Genomic DNA, 25159 nt, shown 5'->3' with positions numbered 1-25159 from the left:
ATCCAGAACTACCATACCAAATATATTTCACCAAATCTGCAAATGATCCTACACTCAATGTTAGAAAGTATGAGTTTAAAAGTGATTGCAAAAAGAATAATCAGTCTTTTTCAAATTATATGCACTCCCAAAAGACAGATGGTCACTGTTATTGAAGCAATGTCTTAACCTTTAGGGCAGGAAAAAACTTAACCACCAAGAAAAGATATTCCATTTCAGCCTTCAGTTAACAATGTATCTTAATCTAAGATTTCCTGAATCTGCCTCTTCCTTTTCAAAAAATCTATACTACTTCTCTCTTTAGAATTTCACACTTCCTAGTTATAACTTGAAGTTAAGCATTTTAGGTTCTAAAAGCATGAAGAGTCAAATCAGGGCTCTGCCTTTTGTTGTCAGGCTGCTCACATTTTTTCTGAGCCTGAATATACTCACATGTAAATGAGCGGGGAGCGGGGTGGGGGGGGAATAGAAATAAAACCTCTCTGTTCAATGAGATAATCGCCATGAAACATTTAGGATAGTACCTGGTACACAGTAAACTATTTTAACTATCATTACTTTCATTCCCCCACAAACCTAGCATAGTGCTCTACCTGAAAAGCACTCGGTGGCCAATTTGACTAGATGGCTTTCAAAGTCTGCCATGAAAATGGTGGCAAAATTCGCATAATTTCCTCTATCGACAGCCTCAAGTTGCCATTTTCTGATGTCAGATATGTATAGCACATGTGCTGAGCTCTTTATATACACTGCTTCATCACAACAACCTCACCAGACCTGCACTGAGGATTAAATGAGCTAATAAAGAACTTGGAACAGCACCCAGCACGTTAAGTATTAGCTATTATTGCTGTTGCTGTAACATCAGTATAGTAAGAGTATTAGTAAAATACTAATAATTTAGTAAAATACTAAAATTACTGTTAAACGGTTTTAATATTAGTAGTGTTAACTATTACTATAATTATTATTAGCAGGCTCTACATAACCTGGCCCTTGCTGACCTCTCTACAGACTCTAGTCTTTCTGATCAACTACCTGATTACCCTGAAGCCTCTGCAGTTGTTCCCTCTGCCTGGCATGCTTTTCCCCAGATCTTTATATAACTGACTCACTCTTCAGTCTCAGCTCAAAGTTCACCTTAAACTCCTTTCTCACCCTAGTCTCTCCCAGCCCCTCTCTATTTCATTACCCAATTTGAGTTTACAATTATGGTAAATACTATGAAAAAACATCTCACTTATTTGTTTACTTTTGTATTATCTCTACCCACTAGTACATAGTTTCTCCTTATTGTAGTGATGCATCTCAGTGTCCAGGATGGTAGTGTTCAATTATTGTTTTAATAATGATAGTGAACCCTGGGTACTTCCTATATACCTGGTACGGTTATAGGGACATTATTTGTACTAAGTCTTTCAATCCTAACAACAACCCAATGAGATAAGTTTGGCACCATTTTTACAGAGGAAACTATGGCACAGAAAAAGAACTTGTTTATGGTAGTTAGTCAGTGGTAACACCAACATATTCTTATTCCCATTATACAGCTGAGGAAATTTAGACTGCCAAGTACCTTATCATAAGTCATAAAGCATTAATAAGTAAATATAGGCCTTGGGTAAAGGATCTATACAAATATAACTCTAAATCTTAATGACCCTCAACCATAAAGGAATAGAAAGGCATTTGGAACTCCAAATAAATTCTGTCTATTGTAGGTTATTTGCATTCCTACCACTTTCAATCTTTAGGAAAACAGAAGCCTACTTGCGTGAACAGAAACCCAAAAAATTTTTTTACAAGAACAAATGTATTTCCCTAGAAGTACTAAATCCAGATATGCAATCTTCCCAATGGTGAAGACAAGTCTGCAAATACTTTAATATAACAGGAAGAGCAAAAATTTTTTAAATGCTGATATATGGCAGGCAAATTAAAAGGAAGACTAAGTGAGGAGACCTAGGTTTTAATCCAGACCCTGCCAATACCTCGGTGACCCTGTGTAAGTCTCTTCACATTTGCAGGCTGATTTCCTCATTTGATGTGGTTAGTTTGGAATTTAGATCAATCTTAATTAGCATGGAAGGTCCCTGAGGAAAAAGGTTTTTAGTCTGGTTCAAGACTCTACTGCCAGCACCTAGGTCAGTGACTCTCACACTGCACACACTTAATTAATGTGGGTCCACTACACGGACCATCTCTAAATCTCCTCTATTCATTTATTTACAATATATATACACTGAACACCTTATTCTTCAGGCACTATGATAGTGACACACCATGACATGCGTTCAGAATACAAATACAAAAATTAAGTCCCAATTTCTGCCGTCAGAGGCCACAAAAACAACTAATTTCTCTTAAACCATGACAAATGTTAAAATAAAAGTCTACAATATGCTCTGGAAGGAATTTCCAACCCAACAGGCTAAGGTATAAAACATTTCCAACAGAACACCTAATTTAAAGTCCTATTCAAATCAGTTTTGCAACAATGTCTAGACTACTATTAAAGTCTAAAAGGCTACTCATTGTAAAACTGAAGAAAAATACTCTCTAAAACGCAAAGTAATGTTCCCAAATAAACCTGTAAGACTAGTAACCTTCTCTTAAGGTCAGAATCAGGAATGAACCTTTCATCACGAAAACTGAACGACCCTGGCAATGCACTTTGATCACTCATTACTGAAGTGTACACGTGGGGTTTAAAGGATTTGAGATACATCCCTGAAATAAGACTTTATTCCTACCAGAGTAAGAATTTTTGTGACCATTCAGAATCTAAAAAACATGACCTTTTCTTTTTCCCTGAAAACTTAAGTAACAATACCCGTTTTTCTTATACAATTTCATCTGGTGCTCTAGACAATACTAGAGTCCTCATAACTTATTCTGCGCTTTTTCATTCTCAAAGACTGACAGTGGCACAATTCAGAATGGGAGCTGAACATCTGACATGACATTTTTCCCACCCAGAAACATTAAAAAAAAAAGTATCAAATACACGCAAAGCTCAGTACCTCGTTTTCCTTAAAAACCACTGACTAAAGATTTTTCTGTCCAAGACAATTACAAATTCCAGAGGCAGGGAAAAACCAAGGCAAGAAAGGTCACTGCCATCCTTAGGGCGATGGCGTGAGCAGACAAACAGAAGGAAGAGGAATGGAAGAGTGCACCGAGTCTGGCTGCCTGGGTTCAAGCCACTTCCTGGAGCCACGATTCCACCAAACCGAGCCGGTTCTACTTCCCCAACATCTACGAGGCTCAGTTTCCTCACCTGTAAGATGGGCAAGTCACTTAACTGAAGCTGGCTCTTGCACTGGGGCCTGCAAAATGAGAACAGCAACTACTCCAAAGGATGGGTGTGAGGATCACAAGAGACAAGTCTAAGGAAAGGGTCCTCTGGCCCCTGGAAGCACCTAACAAACGGCTGCTGCTATTGTTACTACTCACAAATACGGGGTAAGAAACCAAAGGCTACGAGAAAGGAAGGCCGCACGAAGTTAATGAAAAGCAAGCAACGTGGGGAAGAAGGAACAGGGCAGACGTGGGGACCCCAAAGGGCGGCGGAGGGCGTGGAGAAGACCGAGCCGGGGAGTTGGCTGAGGCGTGGAAGGCTTCCGGGAGGAAAACTGGGCCCCCGCCGGCGTCGCGCCGGGAGCAAGGCTGAGGCGGCCCGCGCCTGAGGCGGGGCCCCAAAGCGGGAACGCCGGGTCCGGCCCAAGGGCCGCAAGCCGCGAAGGGGGCCGGGGCCCCGCGAAAACCGCAGGAAGCGCCCCGAGAACGTGCAGGAGGCCGCGACCCAGCCCCGGCCCGGCTCCCTCATTCAAGCTGCCTTCCCTTCCCCCTTCTCCAATCCCATGCGGTCCTGGCCCCCAGCCGCCGCGCGTCTTCGGCCCACCCTCCACCCCGGCCCTCCGCGCGGCGGGCCGAGCCCCTGGGACGCCGGAGCGCCAAGATGTAAGGTAGAGCAGCGCCCTTACCTGAGCTCCCCCGGGTTGAATCGCTCACCGTCCCCCCCGTCCCCGCCACGCTCCGCCATTACAGAGGGCCGCGTTCTTCCACCCGCCGCCTCAGCGTTCCCTATTGGCCGGGCGGATCGTCAATCTCGCGCGAGAGAGGCGGAGATAGCAGAGATCTGTGAAATGACTGGTCAGACTTTCTATCAATCCTCGAGCTGAGGATGGTATCTGCCTTATTATTGGTGAAAGGGCCCGCCGACTTTGAAAGCGGTATGGAGACAGCCAGTTGATTGGTCGCTCGGAGGCTTTATGGTAAACGAGACTTCAGCAACGGGGAACTGCCGGCGCCCTCTCGCGGTAAGTGAAACTGGGTCCTCCCACGTACTCCTGGGCCTGCGGTAGCCACGTGTCTGCCGGCTTCCAGAAAAGTCAGTTGTGGAGCCATATTGGCCTCATACTGGACATATTGGCTCGGGTGGAGACCATTTCCATTGCGTGAGCCAATCAAAAATCGACCTGGGTCGCCGGTAAACCAATCACAGAGTTGCTGAGGAAATGAGCCATTTCCCAGCTTTTCAGAATCAGGAGTCTTAAGGCACCACTGGATTATACCCGTGTTATTAAATAATATATTACTAACTACAAGAATACCTCAAATTGTATTAAATAATTAGTCGCAGGCTAAGAAGTGTTGTAAGTTGCTGTATTAAGTAAGTTGCAGGAGGCAAGCCTCAGGCAATTTACAGTTTAAACCATCTGTCCTTCAATTTCAAAATACACTTGTCTGAAATTAGCATACCCTGATACCCAGAAGGAATTCTGAATATTTATTTGTCTTTTTATTAAAAAAACAAAACAAAACAAAACTTTAGGTACTGGAGTTTCAAAGTCATGATGAAGATGAATTCTACCATTAAGGAACTCAAAATATTAAACTAATAATAGATATATTTTACTCAGACCTAAGCATATATACCAAGCACTGTCCTAATTACTTTCCATGTATTATCTGTTTTAGGCCTCATAAAAAGGCCTTATAAGAGGTGAGTACTATGAATAGCCACAGTTTATAGATGAGACTGAGGCAGAGAGAAGTTAAGTAACTTGGCCCAGTTTACACAGCTAATAAATGGCAGAGCCTGGCCTTAAACCTGAGACAGTATGTCAGCAAAGCCCCATTGCTAAACACCGTGATCCAAGAAAAACTGAAAACATACATGTACACAAAAACTTGTACAAAAATATTCATAGCAGCATTATTCATAATAGCTAAAATGTCCAAGCAATTGGTGAATCGATTTAAAAATATGGTATATTTATACAAAGGGATATTATTCAGCCATAAAAAATAATTAAGTACTGATACATGCTACAACATGGATGAACCTTGAAAACGTTATGCTAGGTGAAAGAAGCCAGACACCAAAGGCTACATATCATATTGAGGCAAGAGATAGGTGGGCCCCCCTGCAGGGTAAACAACTGGAGTTTCTGTCCACAGGGAACGAACTCCAGTTGCTTACCCTGGGCAGGGTGGGTGGCCAACTATGTCCTGCCTCAATCTTGGCTGATAGAGTTGTGCCCTCGTGGTAGTTTACAATCACTTATGTGGGGTATTTCTTCTGGGTTTTCTTTGGCCAATCATTTTGACTTGCCTGGTTCAGAGTCCGTATTTGGTATATCTCAGGATCTTCCCATGTGTGTGCGTGCATCTCTCAGTCAAGATGGATTCCAGCAAAGAGGCCTATGGGTATACTTGATATCATTCCCCTTTTGACCTCCAAGGAGCTTTCTAGTCAAGAAGGTCTCCTTGACTTCAAAAATGAGAAATGTGTGGTCTCTTATCTTTTATCTGGGCAGGGCCCAGCCTCCTCTCTCAATTGTCCTGCTGTTGATATTTTGGAGTTTCTGTTCACAGGGAACGAACTCCAATTGCTAACCCTGGGGGGGGGCCCATCTACCTCCTGCCTCAATATGATTCCATTTAATGAAGTAGCCAGAATAGGCAAGTCCATAGAGATGGAAAGTAGATTTCCAGGATGGGGGTGGGGAGTGACTGCTAATGGGTATGGGATTTCTTTTTGGATGATAAAAATATTCTAAAATTAGATAGCGGTGATGATTGCACAATTTGGTGACTATACTAAAACCTGTTGAATGGTACACTTTAAAGAGTGAATTTTATTGTATGTGAATTACAGTATTTCAATAAGTACCATGCTATACTGAATGCCAGTTAAATATTCAAAATCAACGAAGTATGATAAAATGTGATAAAGGCTGAACACAGTTCTGACCATGATCGTTTGGAAAAAGGAAAGTATGGTTAAAATGTCACTAAATACGTAACATTTGAACAAACTGGAGCTTGAATGAGAGTGAATGGTTAGATCCCTTTTTCAACATCAGCATGCATCTCCAAGTCCTGGCAAACTATTCCAAAAATAATACTTATATAGATGGCTCAAGACAGACTAATCCCCACTGCTGGAAAACAAAACGAAACAAAGAAAACCCACCTCAAAATGGATACCTTACAGAAAGATAGTCACTGGCATATTATAAAAGATGACAACAAACTGTCAGTTTGAATGGATGGAAGAATGCCTTGTGGGGCAGACATATATACATATGTAGACGTATCACACGTATTAGATATAGAGATAGATATAATTTGATAAATATAATTAGATAGATATAGATAGATATAAAATCATTTCATTGTTTTATTCTATAAATAGTTTACTCACATAAACATAGTACTATAGTTTACTATAGTAAACTATAGTTTACTCACTATTATAGTTTACTCACTACTATAGTTTACTCACATAAACATGTCCTTGAAATTCAGGTATTTTGCACTCAATAGTTATTAAAAACATAATGCAAATATGAGCTGTGTCTTCAGTGAACCATTTGATTAAATCAATGTAAAAAAAGAATTAAAGAAATTCAGTGCATCTTTTAAGAAACCAGATAGACTTCCTGTAGTCAAAGCTTGATAACTCTTAAGATACTACAGATGGGCATAGCTGTACAGAACAGAAAAACAAATACCATCTTTGCCCAATTGGCAGCAACTGAGTTATAGATCCTAACGTTTAGTATATCAAAGTGAACTGAAGAGGCAGTGTTGGCTCAAAACTGATTAATATCATCAGGGCTCTAAGTCTTTGTTATGAAGTCACTCTTCAGAAGTGACTCTTGAGAAGTGTTTCCAATGCTGAGTCAGTTTTTTTTTTCTTAATAACTACCATTTTTGAACACTTATCTTAAGCCCATGGTAGGTACTTTGCATACACTATTTTTAATCCCCTGCAGGGCAGGCATACTGTCCCCATTTTACATATGGGGACACTGAGGCTCAGGGGTAAGACTCACCCAAGGTTGTATTGATAGAATCTGCTTCTGAGTTCACTCACATGATTGTTGGCATATGTCACTTCCTCATGGGTTGTTAGACTGAGGACATACCACATGGGTCTCTTCATGGGGCTGATGACAACATGGCAGTTTGCTTCTCCCAGCATGAGCAATCTAAGAAAGAGAGGAAGAGAGAGAGACAGAGAGAGAATACCCAAGATGGAAGCCACAGACATTTTGTAACCTAATATTAGAGTGAAATTCCATCACTTCTGCCCATACTCTATTCATTAAAGCAAGTCAGTACATCCAGCCCACACTTAAGGGGAGCGCATTGCACAAGAGCTGAATACCAGGAGGTGGGATCACTGGGGGCCATCTCACCTACCACACTTCCTTTCAGGTCTCAACTTACACAATTACTTCCTCCAGGAAGCATTCTTCAGAGAGAAAATCTGACCGCTAGCCACCCCCATCTAGGTAATTTCCCCTATCATATTCTCCTATAGCACACAAGATGCCTTTGTAACATTCCAAGCACTTGTTACTACCTATCGTAACATTGAGCATTATGGGTATAATGTGTTTTACATATTTTACCTTATTTCTTTTCCTGTCAACTCACTTTATTGTTTTTAATTCTGAAGTATTTTAAAGTAAATTATAAACATCATGACATTCCATCCTTCAATACATCAGTATTTATCTCTTTTTAAAAATCCCATAGTTTTCTACAGATCAAAAATAACATTTTCACTTCTAACATAATTAGCAGTAATACCAAATCCATATTCAAATTTCCCCAACTGTCGCTAAAATGTCCTTTTCAACTGGTTTGTTCTGATCCAATCAGGATCCAATTCAGAACCATACAATGCATCTGGTTGCTATGTCACTTAAGACCCTTTTAACCTAGAACAGTCCGTTTTTTCATGACACTGACTTGCTGAAGATCCCAGGCCAGTTCCACCTTTTGGATCTGTCTGATTGATTCCTCTAACCTTTGTATTTTTTATAAGTTGGAAGTTAGAGCTGAAGACTTGATCAGATATAAATTGAACATTTTTATCAAGAGGACTTCATAAGTAGTACTGTGTATTTCAGTTACATCATACCAGGAGACACATGAATATCTAAATTTCCCACCCTTAATCACTGACATTGGGTTAAGGTTATGACAGCTCAATCCTTACATTGTAATCAGAATGTTATCTGCACTATTAATGATTACTTTTGGACAACAGTCATAAACCAAGACCATCTCCAGCAAAATTGAACAAATGGTCACCCTACCTATCCACCATGACCTAATGGTTTAATGATTTTATCTTTTCCTGAATCAATACTTTCCTTAGGGCAAGCAAAATAATGATTTTCTAATTACATGTTACTTTCTACATTTACTAGTTAACAATTCTTCTGTAAATTAGAGATTTCCTTCAACAACAGGGGCTATGGCCCCCAAATACAGTTTCTATGCTAAAAGTGGATAAATGCTTAGTTCTTCCCCTTCATTTATTAACTTTCAAAATAAAATGATGGTTTGATAGTCATCTCAACTGGGAACAGATTCCTTTTTCTGACTTCTTTAAGTATTATTACGGACACACGGGTTTTCAGTTATTCAATCCATTTCAATTAGCTACAATCAATAATTTTTGATGCTAGAATTTTCATACGTTATCCATTTTCTTTTCACAACAATCATCTAAGTAAGGTAACATCACTGTCTCTTTCACATATCAAGAAACTGAGACAAAGAGAAGTTACGTAACTAAGAAATTTACTAAGGTGGCTCAGATTGTAACTTCAATGTGCAGTTGAATACAGACTCCAAGAGAGTAGGAATGCATTCATGTTTTTTAATCAGGTTCTCCTGAATATAGCTCAGTGCCATTTAATAAATAAGTCAATGAGCAAATTAGTTAATGATTATCATTTCTAGTTGACACCAAAAAAAAAAATTCTAATACCTACTAAAGACTTTCGGATAAAATAATGTCTGGGATTAGCTTCAAAATAAACAAGAATGGGGAGCAGCAAGGTCAGGGAGAGAATGTGAGGGGAGGGCAGCAGGTTATAGATGAAAAAAGGTTGACTATACCTTGATAACTGTTGAAGCTGGGTGATGGGGAGATGAGGGTTTATGATACTATCCTCTCTACTTTTTTAATATTGAAATCATCCATTCATAGAGAAAATATTCTAAGCCCTTGAAACATTCAACTATAGGAAGCTGCCTAAAAGTACTTAAACTGATACACAGCAAAATGTGTCTGCTTACATTGTTAGTTTTTAGTTGGACAGTCGATGAGAAAGTAAAGGAGATGATATGAGGTACCCCAACACACGTAAAGAGTAAAAACATCTTCATAAGGGAGATTAAGGTAACAAAGATCTCATGTTTGACTTCTTAAAAATTGAGATATAATTAACTCGTTTGACCTTTTGTTGGAAAGCCAACAATGCTGTATGCTTTTTTTTTTAATGCCAAAACTTGTAGAAAATCTGATGACTACAAAAGGAAGGGGAAAAGAAACTTGTGAATCTGTCTTTTAGAAGAAAAGATATCCTCAAGAGAAGGACTTATCCAAGTTGACCAAATTGAGGAGCCAGATAAAAAGACACCAGGTCACAAAACACACTGGGGTACAAATAGATATCCATTTACAACCTTGTTTGCAAATAAACATGAAAGGAATGAGGAAAACAGAAAATTACCATTAGAACACCACAGTAATCATTGCTGCAGGCAAGATCTACTGATGAGTGCTAAAATTAGTGGGTGAAACTTTAAGGAGAAACAGGATATTGCATTACTCAAAGTATCTCCACCCCGAATTTATAAATCACTGTGGTGGTTTTAACATATGTCCACAAGTTCTTTGGTAGTCCTCCCTTCAGAAGGTGGAGTTAAGTCCCCTCTCCTTGAGTGTAAGTTAGACTTAGTGACCACCAGATACAGCTTACATTTGCAGTGGAGAAACCCAACAGACATCATCTTAACCAAGTGATGGAGATTAACATCTTCAGTGACAGCATGCACCCCTAATATGACATGATGAGAAGGGCTCTTCACCTCTGTGCTATTCTTCCGCAAAATCTGTAACCTCCATCTAAACTTGAGGAAACATTAAACAAACTCAAATTGAAGAACATTTTACAAAACACCTGATCACTATTCTTCAAAAGTGTCTAAGTCATGAAAGACAGGTAAAGACAGAAAAACTGTTTAAGGCAACAAAGGAAACATGACAACTAACTGCAATGTGGGATCTTGGCTTGCATCCCGGAACCAAAAAAGGACACTAGCGGGAAAAGCCATGGAAATCTTAATACAGTGTGTAGTTTAGTTAGTATTGTACCTCTTAGGTTTGTTTGTTTGTTTGTTTTATTTTTGTCTGCGTTGGGTCTTCTTTGCTGCGTGTGGGCTTTCTCTAGTTGCTGCGAGCAGGGGCTACTCTTCATTGCGGTGCACAGGCTTCTCATTGCCGTGGCTTCTCTTGTTGCAGAGCACAGGCTCTAGGTGCACGGGCTTCAGTAGTTGTGGCATGCGGGCTCAGTAGTTGTGGCACGTGGGCTCAGTAGTTGTGGCTCGTGGGCTCTAGAGCGTAGGCTCAGTAGTTGTGGCGCATGGGCTTAGCTGCTCCACAGCTTGTGGGATCTTTGCAGACCAGGGCTCAAACCTGTGTCTCTTGCATTGGCAGGCAGATTCTTAACCACTGTGCCACAAGGGAAGTCCCCTGTACCTCTTAGTTTTGATAAATGTACCATGGTTATGTTGACACTAAGGGAAGCTGGGTGCAGAGGATTTCGGTATTAGCTTTGCAACTCTTCTGTAAATCCAAAATTATTTCAAAATAAAAAGTTTTTAAAATATGTTTTCAGCTTCCAGATAGCTAACTCTCAATGATGTCAAGTGCAGAGGGTGGAAACCACAGCCATATTGTGATGTATGCCTTATTATCCATCTATAAAATGAGAGGGTTGGACAAGATGCTCATCCAATGATCAGGGCAAGCAGTGCACAGAAATGTCCCTAGTAAAGGCTCAGTTACCTGAGTGCCAAGAGAGCACCCAAGGTACCCTTGACCTTGGGAAATACGTGTGGTTAAGGATTGTACTCCTAGCTTTACTGTTCTCCAAATATATTTTCTTGGCAAAATAAGACTAGAACCAGGGACTTCCCTGATGGCACAGTGGTTAAGAATCCACCTGCCAATGCAGGGGACACGGGTTCAATCCCTCATCCAGGAAGATCCCACATGCTGTGAAGCAGCTAAGCCCGTGCACCACAACTACTGAGCCTGCACTCTACAGCCCACAAGCCACAACTACTGAGCCCATGTGCCACAACTACTGAAGCCTGCGCACCTAGAGTCCGTGTTCCACAAGAGAAGCCACCACAATGAGAAGCCCGCACTCCACAATGAAGAGTAGCCCGTGCTCACCACAACTAGAGAAAGCCCACATGCAGCAACGAAGACCCAACACAGCCAATAATAAATAAATAAATATATTTATTTTAAAAAAAAGACTAGAACCAAAGATCCAATTTGATAAATCAGAATGCCAATTTATTTACAGAGAATTACACCTGTCGATGAGCCAGACATTCCTATCCTCTCTGTGGGCAGAATTACAGAGCAAGCAAAATTATCAGAAAGCAGTTCAATGTGATTGGAAGCAGAACAAGGGCAGTAAGTTATTTGATTTGAATCTTTAGTGGGATTGGGTCATGATAGTCTGAAAATTCACTATTCCAAATAGAGATATACTTTCCACTTAGAGCATCTTTGCCTACTCTTGCATTGGGAAACTCTCTGTCCCACCCAAGAACCTCTTCCTTGCATATATAGCTAAGCCTACTTCTCTAGCTAAGAGGAGATTTAAAAAGAGGTGTGTTCTTTTCTGTTCCGCTCTATAGGAAGCAAACAGAAAGGAAGTCATTTTTATTATTAACATCACTGGCTGATTCAGTCAACAAACAATAAATAATTAGTGAGCTCATGAATTTGCAGTCCTTTAAGATAATTTCATGGACCTCCTGGGATCTGCAAGCCACAGGGTAGAGTACAGTACTCTGGGATGACCATCTATGTTTCGTTTCCACAATTTTCTCCCAATAGAATACCATATAATTATTTAGGCTTCCACTTATTAAATGATAATCACATTCCCTAGGATTACCCTCATTTGGATTTGTCCTAGAATAATCAACCACTCATTTGCAATCCCTTGGTTTATTAACATAAGTGACTATACCTAAGTCCATTGTATTATATATGCATTTTACTAGTTTAATTCCAAGAAACTCTGGATTTGTTCCAAAATACTCAATGACACATTTATAATCTCTTGGTTCATTATTATAAACTGTTAATCAAATGCATTGTTTAAAGTAACTGCTATTTATCTTACTAAATTGGTGAGGCATTTCTCTTTCCTTCTTTTAGCAACAACAATTATGTCTTTTGGGTTTCATTCCAGCTCTAAAATCATACTATTAAAATTTTTCTGTTTTTCTTTTTTTTTTTTTGCGGTACGCAGGCCTCTCACTGCTGTGGCCTCTCCTGTTGCGGAGCACAGGCTTCGGACGCGCAGGCTCAGGGGCCATGGCTCACGGGCCCAGCCGCTCTGCGGCGTGTGGGATCTTCCCGGACCAGGGCACGAACCCGTGTCCCCTGCATCGGCAGGCAGACTCTCAACCACTGCACCACCAGGGAAGCCCCAGTTTTTCTGTTTTTCAAAATTAAAACAACATCATCTCAGGAATCCTCACATAATGGTTATTTTTTTAATTAGGAAGTTATGGATTTTTTTTATTTTAAGAGACGTTATGATTGAAAGCGGTGAAAGGACAGCTCTAAAAGATATTTTATTTTAACAGACTTTAATTAGCTAGCTAAAACAACAAATACTTTCCCTACACATAGTAAAATGAATGGGTGTACTGTCTAAGGAAGAGGTGTGTCCCTAAAGCAATCCTGGGACCCAAGGGAAAGGGTTCAAGTTGGCTAAAGAGCATTCTTAGTCTTTGTTTTTTTTCGTAAAAGTAATATTTAAGACTCTATTATAATGCAATTGTTTTAAATACTGTCATACACAATTTCCCCAAATTGCCAACTTGAGAAGTTACAAAAGGAGTTAATTGGAAAGGTAAAAAGAATCTTTGAGATCATCTAGTCCAACATTCTTTGCACAAATTTGATGAGGAAGCAGAGACCCTGAGAGTTTGATTATTAACTTTCTCACAGTCACATATCCAGTTAGTGGCAAAAACAGGACTAGAACCCAAGTCTTGACAACATTGTGCTTCCTCAGTTCAATTTGAAAGCTCTGTCTCTTAAAATTTACAAAACTCAACATCTGTAGTGTATCATTAAGCACCACACCAGTCTCAGGACAAAGTAAAGTAATAATTTGTTATTGCTGTAGCAATAACTCCATCTTAGAAGTTACATGAACTCCTCTCCATTACAAAAACATATCAGACCAAGTGTTCTAATTTCGAATTCAGAAGATAATTCATTTGTCGATTTGGCAAATCCATTCATTTGTCCATTTGGCAAACATTTGATGAACACTTACTGTGTGCCAGGAACTATCACAGTTGCTAAAGAAACAAGACTCACTGTCCATGGAGCACACAGCCTAGAAGAGGAAGTAGATAAACCAAATCATAGCCATGGCAAATGACTAGTGTTGACTAAGCGATTACCACATGCAAGCATTTTATATGGAACTTCCCAGTTAAGTCCTCATGACAGTCATATGCGGCAACAATTTATCCCCACTTCACGGATGAGCTAGCTGAGAATTAGAAAGGTTCATCGAGTTGCCCAAACTCATACAGTTTAAGTGGTGTAGTCAGGTAATTCCACACTATTGCATTTGCCCTGAATCTTTATGCCATACTGCTGGGAATTCAGGCAGAAACACAGAAGCAGGGGCTCTGATTGGAGGGAAAGTCCACTGTGAAGATGGAAACTGAGGAAGCAAACAAGGACCAGGAAAGGATGCATTAAGGGATAGCATTTTGGAAGCAATTTTAGGAACTAAAGCACTGATGTACAGGGGAGTGGCAGGAGATGAACTAGAAAGGTGGGTGAGGTTATATTTATTCCATAGGTAATAAGTTTTGTGGGGTTTTTTTGCGGTACGCGGACCTCTCACTGTTGTGGCCTCTCTCGTGTGGAGCACAGGCTCCGGACGCACAGGCTCAGCGGCCATGGCCCACGGGTCCAGCCGCTCTGCGGCATGTGGGATCCTCCCGGACCGGGGCACGAACCCGCGTCCCCTGCATCAGCAGGCGGACCCTCAACCACTGCGCCACCAGGGAAGCCCGGTAATAAGTTTTTATTCAGGGGTTTCAAGTAGGGAAGTGACAGGATCAGATTTGCTGACTACAGTCAGTATGATGAGTTAGAAAAGAGTTAAGTTTGCAGTCAGGGAGACAGTAGAAATTGTTGTGATTGACCATAATGAGACTTTGAGCTAAGACAATGACAGCAAGACTGGAGAAGAGGGGACAGGTTCAGGAGCTTTTTTTTTTTTTCTGATTAGAAGTTATTTGATTTGAGTTGGTCAAAGACCAGAGATATGAAATGTTGCAAATACATCATCAAAGATAAGCTCTAAACAAACAGTTAAGTGTAACTGTGAATTTGTAATCTTTTATAGATTCGTCCTTATTACATGTAAGTGTGTATATATATGTATGTATATAACTTTTCAGAAATATATTTTGTAAAACAGGATGGAATCACCTGTAATTAAACAGAGAGGTTGCAGGTGTAATATCAAAGGAGAAGACTGTAGAAACTTTTAGCTATTTGTCCACTTTTCTGCAAGTAGCCCTTGCTTGAAATATTGGCATATTCCATTTGGAACATACTTCTATTCTCTTTCTTCCACTCAGGTGGAAACAAAGTGAGGGGTTTTTTTGTTTTGTTTTTTCCTTTTTCTTTTATTTTTTTGCCGCACCCGTGCGTCCTGAGGGATCTCAGTTCCTGGACCAGGGATTGAACCCTGGCCACCGCAGTGAAAGTGCCAAATCCTAACCACTAGACCACCAGGGAACTCCCGAGGGTTCTTAAATCTCAATGAGATTATGATGATTGTTGAAACGCAAAATGGTCAGTTATACAAGCCTCAGCCCCCGAAGATCCGCGTTGCTGAAGCTAATGGCTAAGTGAAGACAATTTGAGAGAAGGGAAGGCAGCAAAGCGACACATGTTGAAGGGAAATGACTAGCTTTCATACCTAATCTATTACTTCACCCCTTATGTCAAAGGCCATGCCGACAGTCTCCCTTCGCTGGCGCTGTTTTCCGCCAGCCCTCTTTCATGCCTGACCTCGCGAGATGCACATGTGCTCTACCTCCTCCAGGGCACCTCACCTGACAGATTGCTGGTTCCCCCGACTGCCCCAGAGCAGGAGCTATTTAAAAGGTAGGATCAACAAAACTAGGTGAGTGATTGGATTTGAGTGTGGGACAGGTGGGGAATTTTAGGCCACATTAAGATTTCTAACTGGGGCAGCCTGGGTTACATAGGGATAACTTCTCCAACCTTAAAGATCAAGTATATAGTTATAGTCACAGACATAAATTCTAAATAGACTTGCTGGGTTTGGACTCTCCGTATCATATTCAAACTTCCTTGTTTACCAGATACTGTAGGACTTTTAGAACAAAACAGAAACAGAGGAATGTGGAAATTAAATGGTTTACCCACAGCCCAGTTACTTGCATCAGAACATCAAAACTTCATGAGATTTGAATTAGGAAGTTTCCAGAACTAACATGAAAGGTCACAGGTCCCTTTATGCAGAAGAACTTGTTAGGCCAAAGTAATCATACTAAAAAGTAAATAATAAAGCAAATCACTTTTAGTGGAATTCACTATTAGTGAAATGACACATTCATTCATAGCCTTTCTAACTTATACATTTTTACACTTGTAAATGGAAACAGTATAACGAGACCCAGCTCCTGCCCTCAAGGAGCTTATGGTCTAGTTTAGGAAGACTAAGAAGCAAAAACTGCAGCACAGATGATAAAATTTTCAACAGGATTAGCTCAGATGCTGGGAATCCCAGAAGAGGGTAAGGAGACCCAGCCCTGCGGGCAGTGGCCCCTCCCCCCTGAGGTCAGGCCGCCTACCCTGTAGGAAGCATGTGATTGTATTAGGCACAGACAATGTGGTGAGCATTTCAGGTAGCAGCAAAGCATGGGATGGAAGAAGGACATTTTGACTCACCCCACCATTTTGTTCCAGGGGATGTTTCAATGCTGCAATACCAAGAAGTAAGCAAGCAATATCGAAGGACTGCTGCAGCTTCTCTGTCACAGGTTGCCTGGGTTTGGATCCTGGATCTGCCTTTTACCTGCTGCATAATTTGGGACAATTTATTTCCACTCCTTGTGCCAAAGTTTCCCCATCTTAAAATGGGAATAATAATTGTATCTCCGCAGAGTTTCTGTGGGGGTTAAATGAATGTAAGCCCATTTAAAGTGTTTAGAACAGGGCTTATAGTAAGTGCTCAATAAAAATTAGCTATTGCCATTTCTATAAATATAATATTTTTTTCTTATTATTTGACCTCCTCTTGCTGTCTTTATCTCTCGTGTCTGAATCTTTCTCTCTGTTTTACCTGGCTCTCTCTGTTGCATATACTGCTCTCAATTTTCTCATAGGTTAGCTAAGTAATAAATACAAAGTATTAGTCTGATGTCCAATTCATAATGGATATTTCTGGTAAAAATAACCAATACAAATTGAAACTGAAAATAGCTATCATTGCATGTAGTAAAATGTGATATTGACTAAAAATTGACTGAAGATCAAATCTTAAAGTGCAAATATGCAAAATTTGAGCCAGCAAAGTTGAGCCTGGTAGAAATAACAGTCATTGAAGAAACTTCACACAACTATATAACAATTGATAAAATTTGATGCAGACAGAACTGCTGGATGACTCAAATCTTCACTCTGAAATTTAAATGAAGAACTAATTCTGTCAGAAATAACCCTGGTAAAGCAGTGGTTAAAAATCCGCCTGCCAACGCACGGGACACAGGTTCAATCCCTTGTCCAGGAAGATCCCACGTGCCGCGGAGCAACTAAACCCGTGCACCACAACCCGTGCGCCTGCGTGCCACAACTACTGAACCTGCACTCTAGAGCCTCTGAGCCATAACTACTGAAGCCCGCGCGCCTAGAGCCCGTGCTCCGCAACAAGAGAAGCCACCGCAGTGAGAAGCCCGCGCACTGCAACGAAGAGTAGTAGTAGTAGTGGGGGAAGAGTAGCCCCCACTCGCAGCAACTAGAGAAAACCCGTGTGCAGCAATGAAGACCCGATGCAGCCAAAAATAAATAAATAATTTTTTAAAAAAGAAACTTTAGTAAATAAAAAAATAGCAAAAAATGAAAAAATACTGTCTAATACGGAAAACTGATCCAGAAAAGTATTGGTGTTTTGGGGGAGGATTATTTATTGGGGTTTATGATTTATTGGACTTTGATCCTGAAAATGCTTTCTCAATGAACCTGTAACAGTGTTGGTATAATTTTGATTCAATGTCAAAAATGCCATTAGGGTCCAAAAAATTAGGGTCAGGATGGGGGTATGGATCAAGGGGTGTACGTGTGTGTGTTTGTGTGCACAAGTGTGTAGAAGTTAGGGAAAAACAAAAGGCAGCATGGCCTCAGAAATGGAGTGGCATGCAGATTATCCCCCATGCTATTAGTAATCTCCTGTTAACCTAACTGATGGGCCAGAGACAGAGTAGTGCACAGGCTTCAGGATCAGGCAGACTTGGGTTAAAAAAGGGTTCCATCACTCACTAGCTGTCACCCTGCAAAAGTCACCACCTCCCCGAGCCTCAGCTTCATCTGAAAGCAAGAATGGCAATAGTACTCACCTCGTAAGGTTATCATGAGGACCCCTTGAGACAATGCCCCTGGCAGGTACCTGGCTTTCAGTCTGCCCTTGGAAGAGATGTTAGCCACCATTACTTGTTATTGGTCTACTTTTTCAGTGTGTCTGTGCTCCCGGAAGTTACTCATACAGCTGGCAGCCAGCTAGATGAATAACTTCTTCTGAATAGGGTCTTCATATCATATTTCTTTACCCACCCTCCCTAGCCCAGTTTCCAGGACCCCAACACAATGCCATGCTTATCATATGATCCCAGTGATTTTTAGCTGTATGTTGAGTGCATATTAAAGAAAGAGAGAAATGAAAGGGGAGAAAGAAAGGGAGTTGGGGGTCAGGGCTGTTAGACATATGCGGTGCATCAAAGGACCGCCAGACAGCTGGTGAGTAGGGGAACACTCCTAGGTGCTAGGTACTAATTAGCTGACAGGTGGGTCAAGGGTTGGAAAAGGCGGGAAACAGTATGTTGTTTACTTCCCAGAATGAGAGGCTGCCCCGAGGCCAGGTTCCCTAACATCGCCACTCCTCCTGGCTCAATTGGTACAAGTGAAGACTATGCTCCTCTCCACCTTGAAGAAGCACTGGGCTGAGTGAAGAGGAGCTTTGCAGACAGATTTGATACCTAAACTTACAAGAAAGGCTCTGGGCCACTTTGGCCTCAGCTAGCACTCCACTTCCTCTGGTCACATCTTCCCTGACACTAAAATACAGCTTAGAAAGACAGCTTAGTGCCCTTACAGTCACTGTAGCTTCCTCAAGCTGCAGCCCCCTCTCTCTTTGATGAGCCTGCGGGGCTGTAATTCTCATCTCCTGACATTTATGGGAGGCTGCGTATTAGCAAAAGGCTTTACAGCCATTTTTATGAGGGCTGCCTCCCTCAGACCTGTCAGGTATAGTCACCCAGGCCAAGCAGAAGGAGAGAGCAAGGGCTGGCGAGTAATGGTCCTCGCCCCCCGGCCCGCAAAGAGCCCAGATCGGAGCCTTGCAGGTGCCGCATTTCTTCAGTCGCGTGTCATGGCTGATCGGCTTGCCCTCGTTGCCTTGCCAGCTGTCAGTCATCCTCTGCCACGTCTGACTCATCAGTGGGTCCTGAAGGTGCAGCTCCCAAAGGCATCTTCTGTCCATCCATTTCTGCCCATGTCCACGGCACCACTCTGGTCCAGCCTACCTCCAACACGGCCCCTGCCTGGCTCTGCCTCCTAGGCTTGTCCCCTGCCCTACCTTCCATGATCCACACAGGAGACAGAGTGATCCTCTAGATGTTTACTTATTTCTTTCAAGTACGCACCTGTAAACCTTCTGATACTTCTGGGAAAATCTTTATGGAAATCGTACAGCGAAAATGTCCTACTGAAAGAATAATCTCTTTTAAATTTTATTTATTTATATTTTTGGCCGTGCTGGGTCTTTGATGCTGTATGCGGGCTCAGTAGTTGCAGGGGCTTAGTCGCAGCATGTGGGATCTTAGTTCCCCGACCAGGGATCGAACCTGGGCCCCCTGCACTAGGAGTGCAGAATCTTAACTGCTGGACCACCAGGGAAGTCCCAGAATAATCTTTTAAAAACAAAAATAGCGACCTTTCAACAGCTTCCTCTATTGGGTCAGATTTATTCAGAAGAAAATCTAAGTTCTTTCGCAGACTGCAGGGTCCCTGCATGACCCAGCCCCTACCCGCCCCTCTGGCCTTCCCTCCACACTGGTCCTTGCTCCCACGCCAGGTTCAGGGACCCACTTCTCAATCTGCCCACAGAGCCCTGGGCTCTGCTCTCAGCTCAGCTGAGTTTGTCTCAACCTCCCAGTCTCAGCTCACGTGTCACCTCCCAGCCCCCGAGTCTTAAATTGCCTGTTAAGTGCTTTCAGAGCCATCTGAACAAACTTTAAATGTTTCTTATTTGTTGACTTACACATAGTCTGTCTCATTTGCTAGAATGTACATCCCAGGAGAACAGGGACATGTATTTTTTACCGTTGTACTAATGCTTAGCACAGCACCTGCACAGGGTATAGGCAAAGTATACTTATACACAGTAAATGTGTGTTTGAAAATCAAATGAAGGAATGAAGCAATCCACTGACACCGTTCTCCATCTCGAACCCCCTGCTAGTCTTCATCATAATCAGTAGAGGGCAGCAAAGACCCTAAGTTATCTAATTTCTGGGGTTTCCTCCAGAAACTTTTGAAAACTTATTCCCCTTTGCCAAATAGCAGCGTCGTGTTTATCAGGAATTTCAGGGCAATGTCTTGCCTTAAAATTTCTTTCTTCTCCTTATTCCTGAAGCCTTCTCCTCTCTGAGTCATTTACAGGTTTTTTGTTTTGTTTGTTTGTTTAAGATTCCAGGGACAATGCTCCTTAGGAGATGATAGCAGATGTTGTATTGACTAAGCCAAAAAGAAACCCAATGGCCTGGAGCCTGTACCTCCCTGCCAGACAAGTTAGTGTGGAAAAAAAGATGCCTCTGTCATCACCGACAGCTGTTTGGGACATAAGGATTTACGGCTCTCCCTTATGGTGTTTGGGGAGGAGCAGGTACCAGCTAGGCAGCTGTTGTTTATGTTTTGAGCATTTGTAAGAGCAAGTTGTGCGTGTGTTTCTAGTTCTGTCTTCTGCTTGGATCTGTTTCTGCTTATTCCATCTTCCCTTTTCTTTTTAACAATCCCCCACCCAGGGCAGGAACCTCGGCATCTCCTGCCTTTGCGGGCTCCTTCACCAAGAATGCACCCTGAATCCAGGTAATCAGCAGTAGAATCAGAATCCACAGAATCCCAGGATGGTGTTTTCATTTGATCTCTGCCCTACAAATATTTACTGAGCCCTGTGACTTACCAAGCCTGGGTGTGTGCTCTCTGGGTACAGATGCTCCATTTGATTGAAAGAACAGTTACCAGAATCAAAAGGGAGGCAGAGTTTCTCAACCTTAATGCTATCGACACTTTGGATGAGATAATTCTTTGTTGTGAGAACATTCTAGGATTTTAGCAACATCCATGGCCTCTCCCCATTAGATACAGGTAGTACTCATCCCCTAAGTTGTGATGACCAAAAATGTTTTCAGACATTGCAAAATGTCCCCGAGGGGCAAATTCCCACTCCGCAATCTTTTTTGTTTTTTTAATTGTATTTATTTATTTAATTTTGGCTGCGTTGGGTCTTCATTGCTGCACGCGGGCTTTTCTCTAGTTGCAGCGAGCGGGGGCTACTCTTCGTTGAGGTGTGCGGGCTTCTCATTGCGGTGGCTTCTCTTGTTGCGGAGCACGGGCCCTAGGCTTGCAGGCTTCAGTAGTTGTGGCGCACGGGCTCAGTAGTTGTGGCTTGCAGGCTCAGGAGTTGTGGCGCACAGGCTTCAGTAGTTGTGGCGAGCAGGCTCAGTAGTTGTGGCACACGGGCTTAGTTGCTCTGCAGCATGTGGGATCTTCCCGGACCAAGGCTTGAACCCATGTCCCTTGCATTGGCAGGCGGATTCTTAACCACTGCACCACCAGGGAAGTCCCTACCCCTCAATCTTGAAAGCCATTCTTTTAAGGATCATGGTGGAAATCTTTTGGGGTGTCTTTCCAGCCTGAGTCAATGACCCCTTTTTCTCCTAGTTCTGCTCCTCACTATCCCATGCTTGTGTGTTGTGACCTGAAGCCTATGGACCAGGCAGATTGGACATCTGACCCAACTTAGGTCTCTCAGCTTCTCTCCTTTGGGAATTTGAAACTAGGACCCAGGGACTGAGTACCAGCTGGGTTCTTCAGGGGGACAAAACTTAAATGCAAATTTAGAAGATGTGGGCGGATGTATGATAATGTGGGGAACATGAAGCAGAGATATACTACTGCAGAGATAAGAATGAAATAAACTACGGGGATGGGGAATAAATTAGGAGGTAGGGATTAACATATACACACTACTATATATAAAATAGATAACCAACAAGGACCTACTGTATACAGGGAACTATACTCAATATTTTGTAATAACCTAAAATGGAAAAGAACCTGAAAAAGAATAGTAATAAAATAGTAACTAAATCATTGTGCTGTACACCTGAAACTAACACAACACTGTAAATCAACTATACTTCAAAAAAAAATGCAATAAACTACGGAGAAACACAGAGGAAGAGGCAGACAGAAGTCACCTCAGTGACTGGTTCCTTTCTGGTTCCAGTACTTCCTGCCTTGGGTAGGAAAGACACTGATAACTAATTCCTCTTTTGTGCTAGGAGAGTTTTTGTTTGCTTTTTTTCTGAGTCCTAACTGGTACATTCTCTCTAGCCTGGAAGTGAAATCATAACCAGAAAACATCAGGGATCTAGGCAGTTTAGGGAACTGTTTCTAACCCTCAGGGCAGTTCCACCCACCTCTGCAGATGCGTGCCATTCTCCTTTCTCTACCAAATGGCTTCCTCACCCTCTCTATAGAATTTTTCTTGTCATAACCTTAGCTTGTACATGGCCTGGTGTGTCATGGCCTCAGCTCAACTTCTGGTTTGCTGTCCATTCACTAACAGCAAACCCAGGCTGGGTTTCTTGGCTCAGATTTCTGAGCAAGAGAGTCTGATTGGCTCATGTGGCAAAACACTATTGGCTGCCCATCCCACAATCATCCCTCCCAATCAGTTTTGTTCAGGTGAACAACCCAAGGTGATGAACCAGAATTGGTTTGTTAAGGGCAATGAGACGTAAAAGGAATCTTCTTGGGAGGCTTATGGAAAGAATTTTATCCTTGATACAAGAAGGCAAAGCCCAAGGAGGAGCTAGTCCATCCCCTTCCTGCCTACTTTGGATATGTCATGTGAGGACATGATATATGAAGCCATGGCAGCCATTTTGCAACCATGAAGTAAAGCCAAGAGACTTAGAGAGGAACTGGCAGAATCGGGCTACAAAGCCTTGAGCTGACAAATTAACCAACCCCAGAGCCATGTACCTTTAAACTTCTTGTTACATGAGCTAATTAGGTATCCTTACAGTTTAAGCTACTTTGACTCCAGTATCCTGTTACATGAAGCCAAAAGGATCCTGACCGATACAGTATAGCTCATCTTTTCAGGCCAGGTCACTCAGGTTCCAGGTCACTAGCAGGCTATCCTGTCGCACACCTACCTCCAATCCATGTGTTTATTCCCCTGCCCCAAACTTTTATTATGAAAATTTTTACACCTACAGAAAAGTTGAGGAAATAATACAGTGAACACTGAAATACCCCTCACCTAGATTGTTAACATATGCAGCTAAATGCTGTATATGTTCATTGTATAATATTCTCATATATATGAGGTTATTTTTTTCACTGAACCATTTGAAAGTAAGAGAGTTTATGAAGCTTCACCCCAAAGTACTTCAGCATTTATCTCCTAAGAAACAAGAACATTTTCCTATATAACCAAACAGTCATTATAGTAGATTTAATACTGATTATTCTCTAATGTAAAAATCTTACTAAATTCTTCAGTTTTCTCAGTAATGTCCTTTAGAGCATTTTTTCTTTGGTTTGTTTGGTCCAGTCTCCTTTATTCTAAAACAGCTCTTCTGCTTTTTTTTTTTTTTTGGTCTTTCCTGTCACTTTCAGGCCAGTTGTTTTTATCTGGTTGTTTCTTCAGAATTAGATTTCGTTAAAGATTTCTAGCAAAAACTCTACAGAGGTGATGTTGGGTCCTTCTTAGCACATCACAAGAGGCACAGGGAGCCACTGTGTCCTATTATTGGTCGTGCTAAGTTTAATCAGTTGATTAAGATGCTATCTGCTAGAATGCTCCATTATAAAGAGTTTGAAAAGATGTCTTTACAATTAATAAGTAATCTGTGGGATAGTACTTTGAGAATATCTTGTTCCCCAACAACTTTCACCCAAAGTTTTAGCAGCCATTAGTAAACCTTGCCTGAATCAACTATGTGATTACAAAGATCACATTTTTTTGATTTTATCATTTCCTCTCTACATTTATTAGGTGGCATTCTACTGCTTAAGGAAAAGAGCTTTCTCTTCCCTCACACTCACTTTTTAATTTTCTTGAGTATTATTATGAACTCAGATCTTTCATTACCACTCATTTTCTTTTCGATTTTCAATTTGTCCCACATTTGGCCCCTTCAAGGTGGGAGCCCCTTCCAGCTGGTCTCTGTCCTTCCGACATAACCCCATCATTGTTTGAGCACTTCTTTGCTCTCTAGCAGAGGAAAGCCCAAGCTCATTTTGTACTTTCCTCTGATTCGACCTAGAATCAGCCATTTCCCCAAGATAACTTGATTACTTTTAGTGAGAAGTAGTTCATAGAAAGCAAAAACTGGGTGGTAAGAGTGCTCATTGCTATCGGGATGTCATTGTGTCTAGGTCCTTTCAGTGGACAGAGCCAGGAATTATGTTTGATTTTAAATCATAAATTTATCTTGATCCCCCAACTCCAGTCCAACACCACAGGATTCTTCCTCTTTTCCTCCCAGTGCATATTTTTTATCTCTTTTCTCCCACAGTGAAAACCTGGTTTTCAATCCAACATCAATATATTTACTCATTTGCTCCTCCTTACAATACACCCAATAGTATCAGAATTACTGTATCAGTACCACTACCAAGAACAAATCTACTAATAAAGTTCCAGATTGTTTGCAGTGCTTTTTTCTTAATCCCTGAATATAGCCCACTAAAGGTAAAAAGATCTGTTAAAAAAACTTTTAACCTCGAAATAGGTTCATTTGTTTCTCTTTATATTCAGTGTTAGAGTTTTCCTTTCCTTGTTGACTTAATTTTTTTCTTTGTGATAGTGGGCTTCTTAATTTTTTTCCAGTTTTATTGAGATATAACTGCTATATAAGATTAGTAAGTTTAAGGTATACAACATAATGATTTGGCACATGTATATATTGATACAATTACCAAAGTTTAGTTAACATCCATGAC

The 25159-nt window shown here is 41.4% G+C and overlaps 1 protein-coding gene and 1 long non-coding RNA gene across 10 annotated transcripts in view; one reads left to right on the top strand and one right to left on the bottom strand.

Annotated features, from left to right (window-relative positions):
- TCERG1 (transcription elongation regulator 1) overlaps nt 1-4064 on the bottom strand; it is a 60344-nt gene extending 56280 nt beyond the window's left edge. For all 9 annotated transcript variants that reach the window (XR_009539618.1, XM_060143910.1, XM_060143911.1 and 6 more), the window contains exon 1: nt 3987-4064. Coding sequence is in view for 8 of the 9 variants with exons in the window: in XM_060143910.1 (XP_059999893.1) it covers nt 3987-4045 (59 nt within the window). In the remaining variant the exon portion in view is untranslated. The remainder of the gene's footprint in view (nt 1-3986) is intronic.
- LOC132517187 (uncharacterized) lies at nt 3718-16856 on the top strand. Its single transcript, XR_009539619.1, has 3 exons — nt 3718-4322; nt 15628-15784; nt 16613-16856. It is a non-coding gene; the product is annotated as an uncharacterized LOC132517187 (long non-coding RNA).
- Nucleotides 16857-25159: the final 8303 nt, after the last annotated feature.

This window comes from Lagenorhynchus albirostris, chromosome 3 (assembly GCF_949774975.1).
Source record: "Lagenorhynchus albirostris chromosome 3, mLagAlb1.1, whole genome shotgun sequence".
Lineage (NCBI taxonomy): Eukaryota > Metazoa > Chordata > Mammalia > Artiodactyla > Delphinidae > Lagenorhynchus > Lagenorhynchus albirostris.
This window is presented reverse-complemented; position numbering and strand designations above follow the sequence as displayed.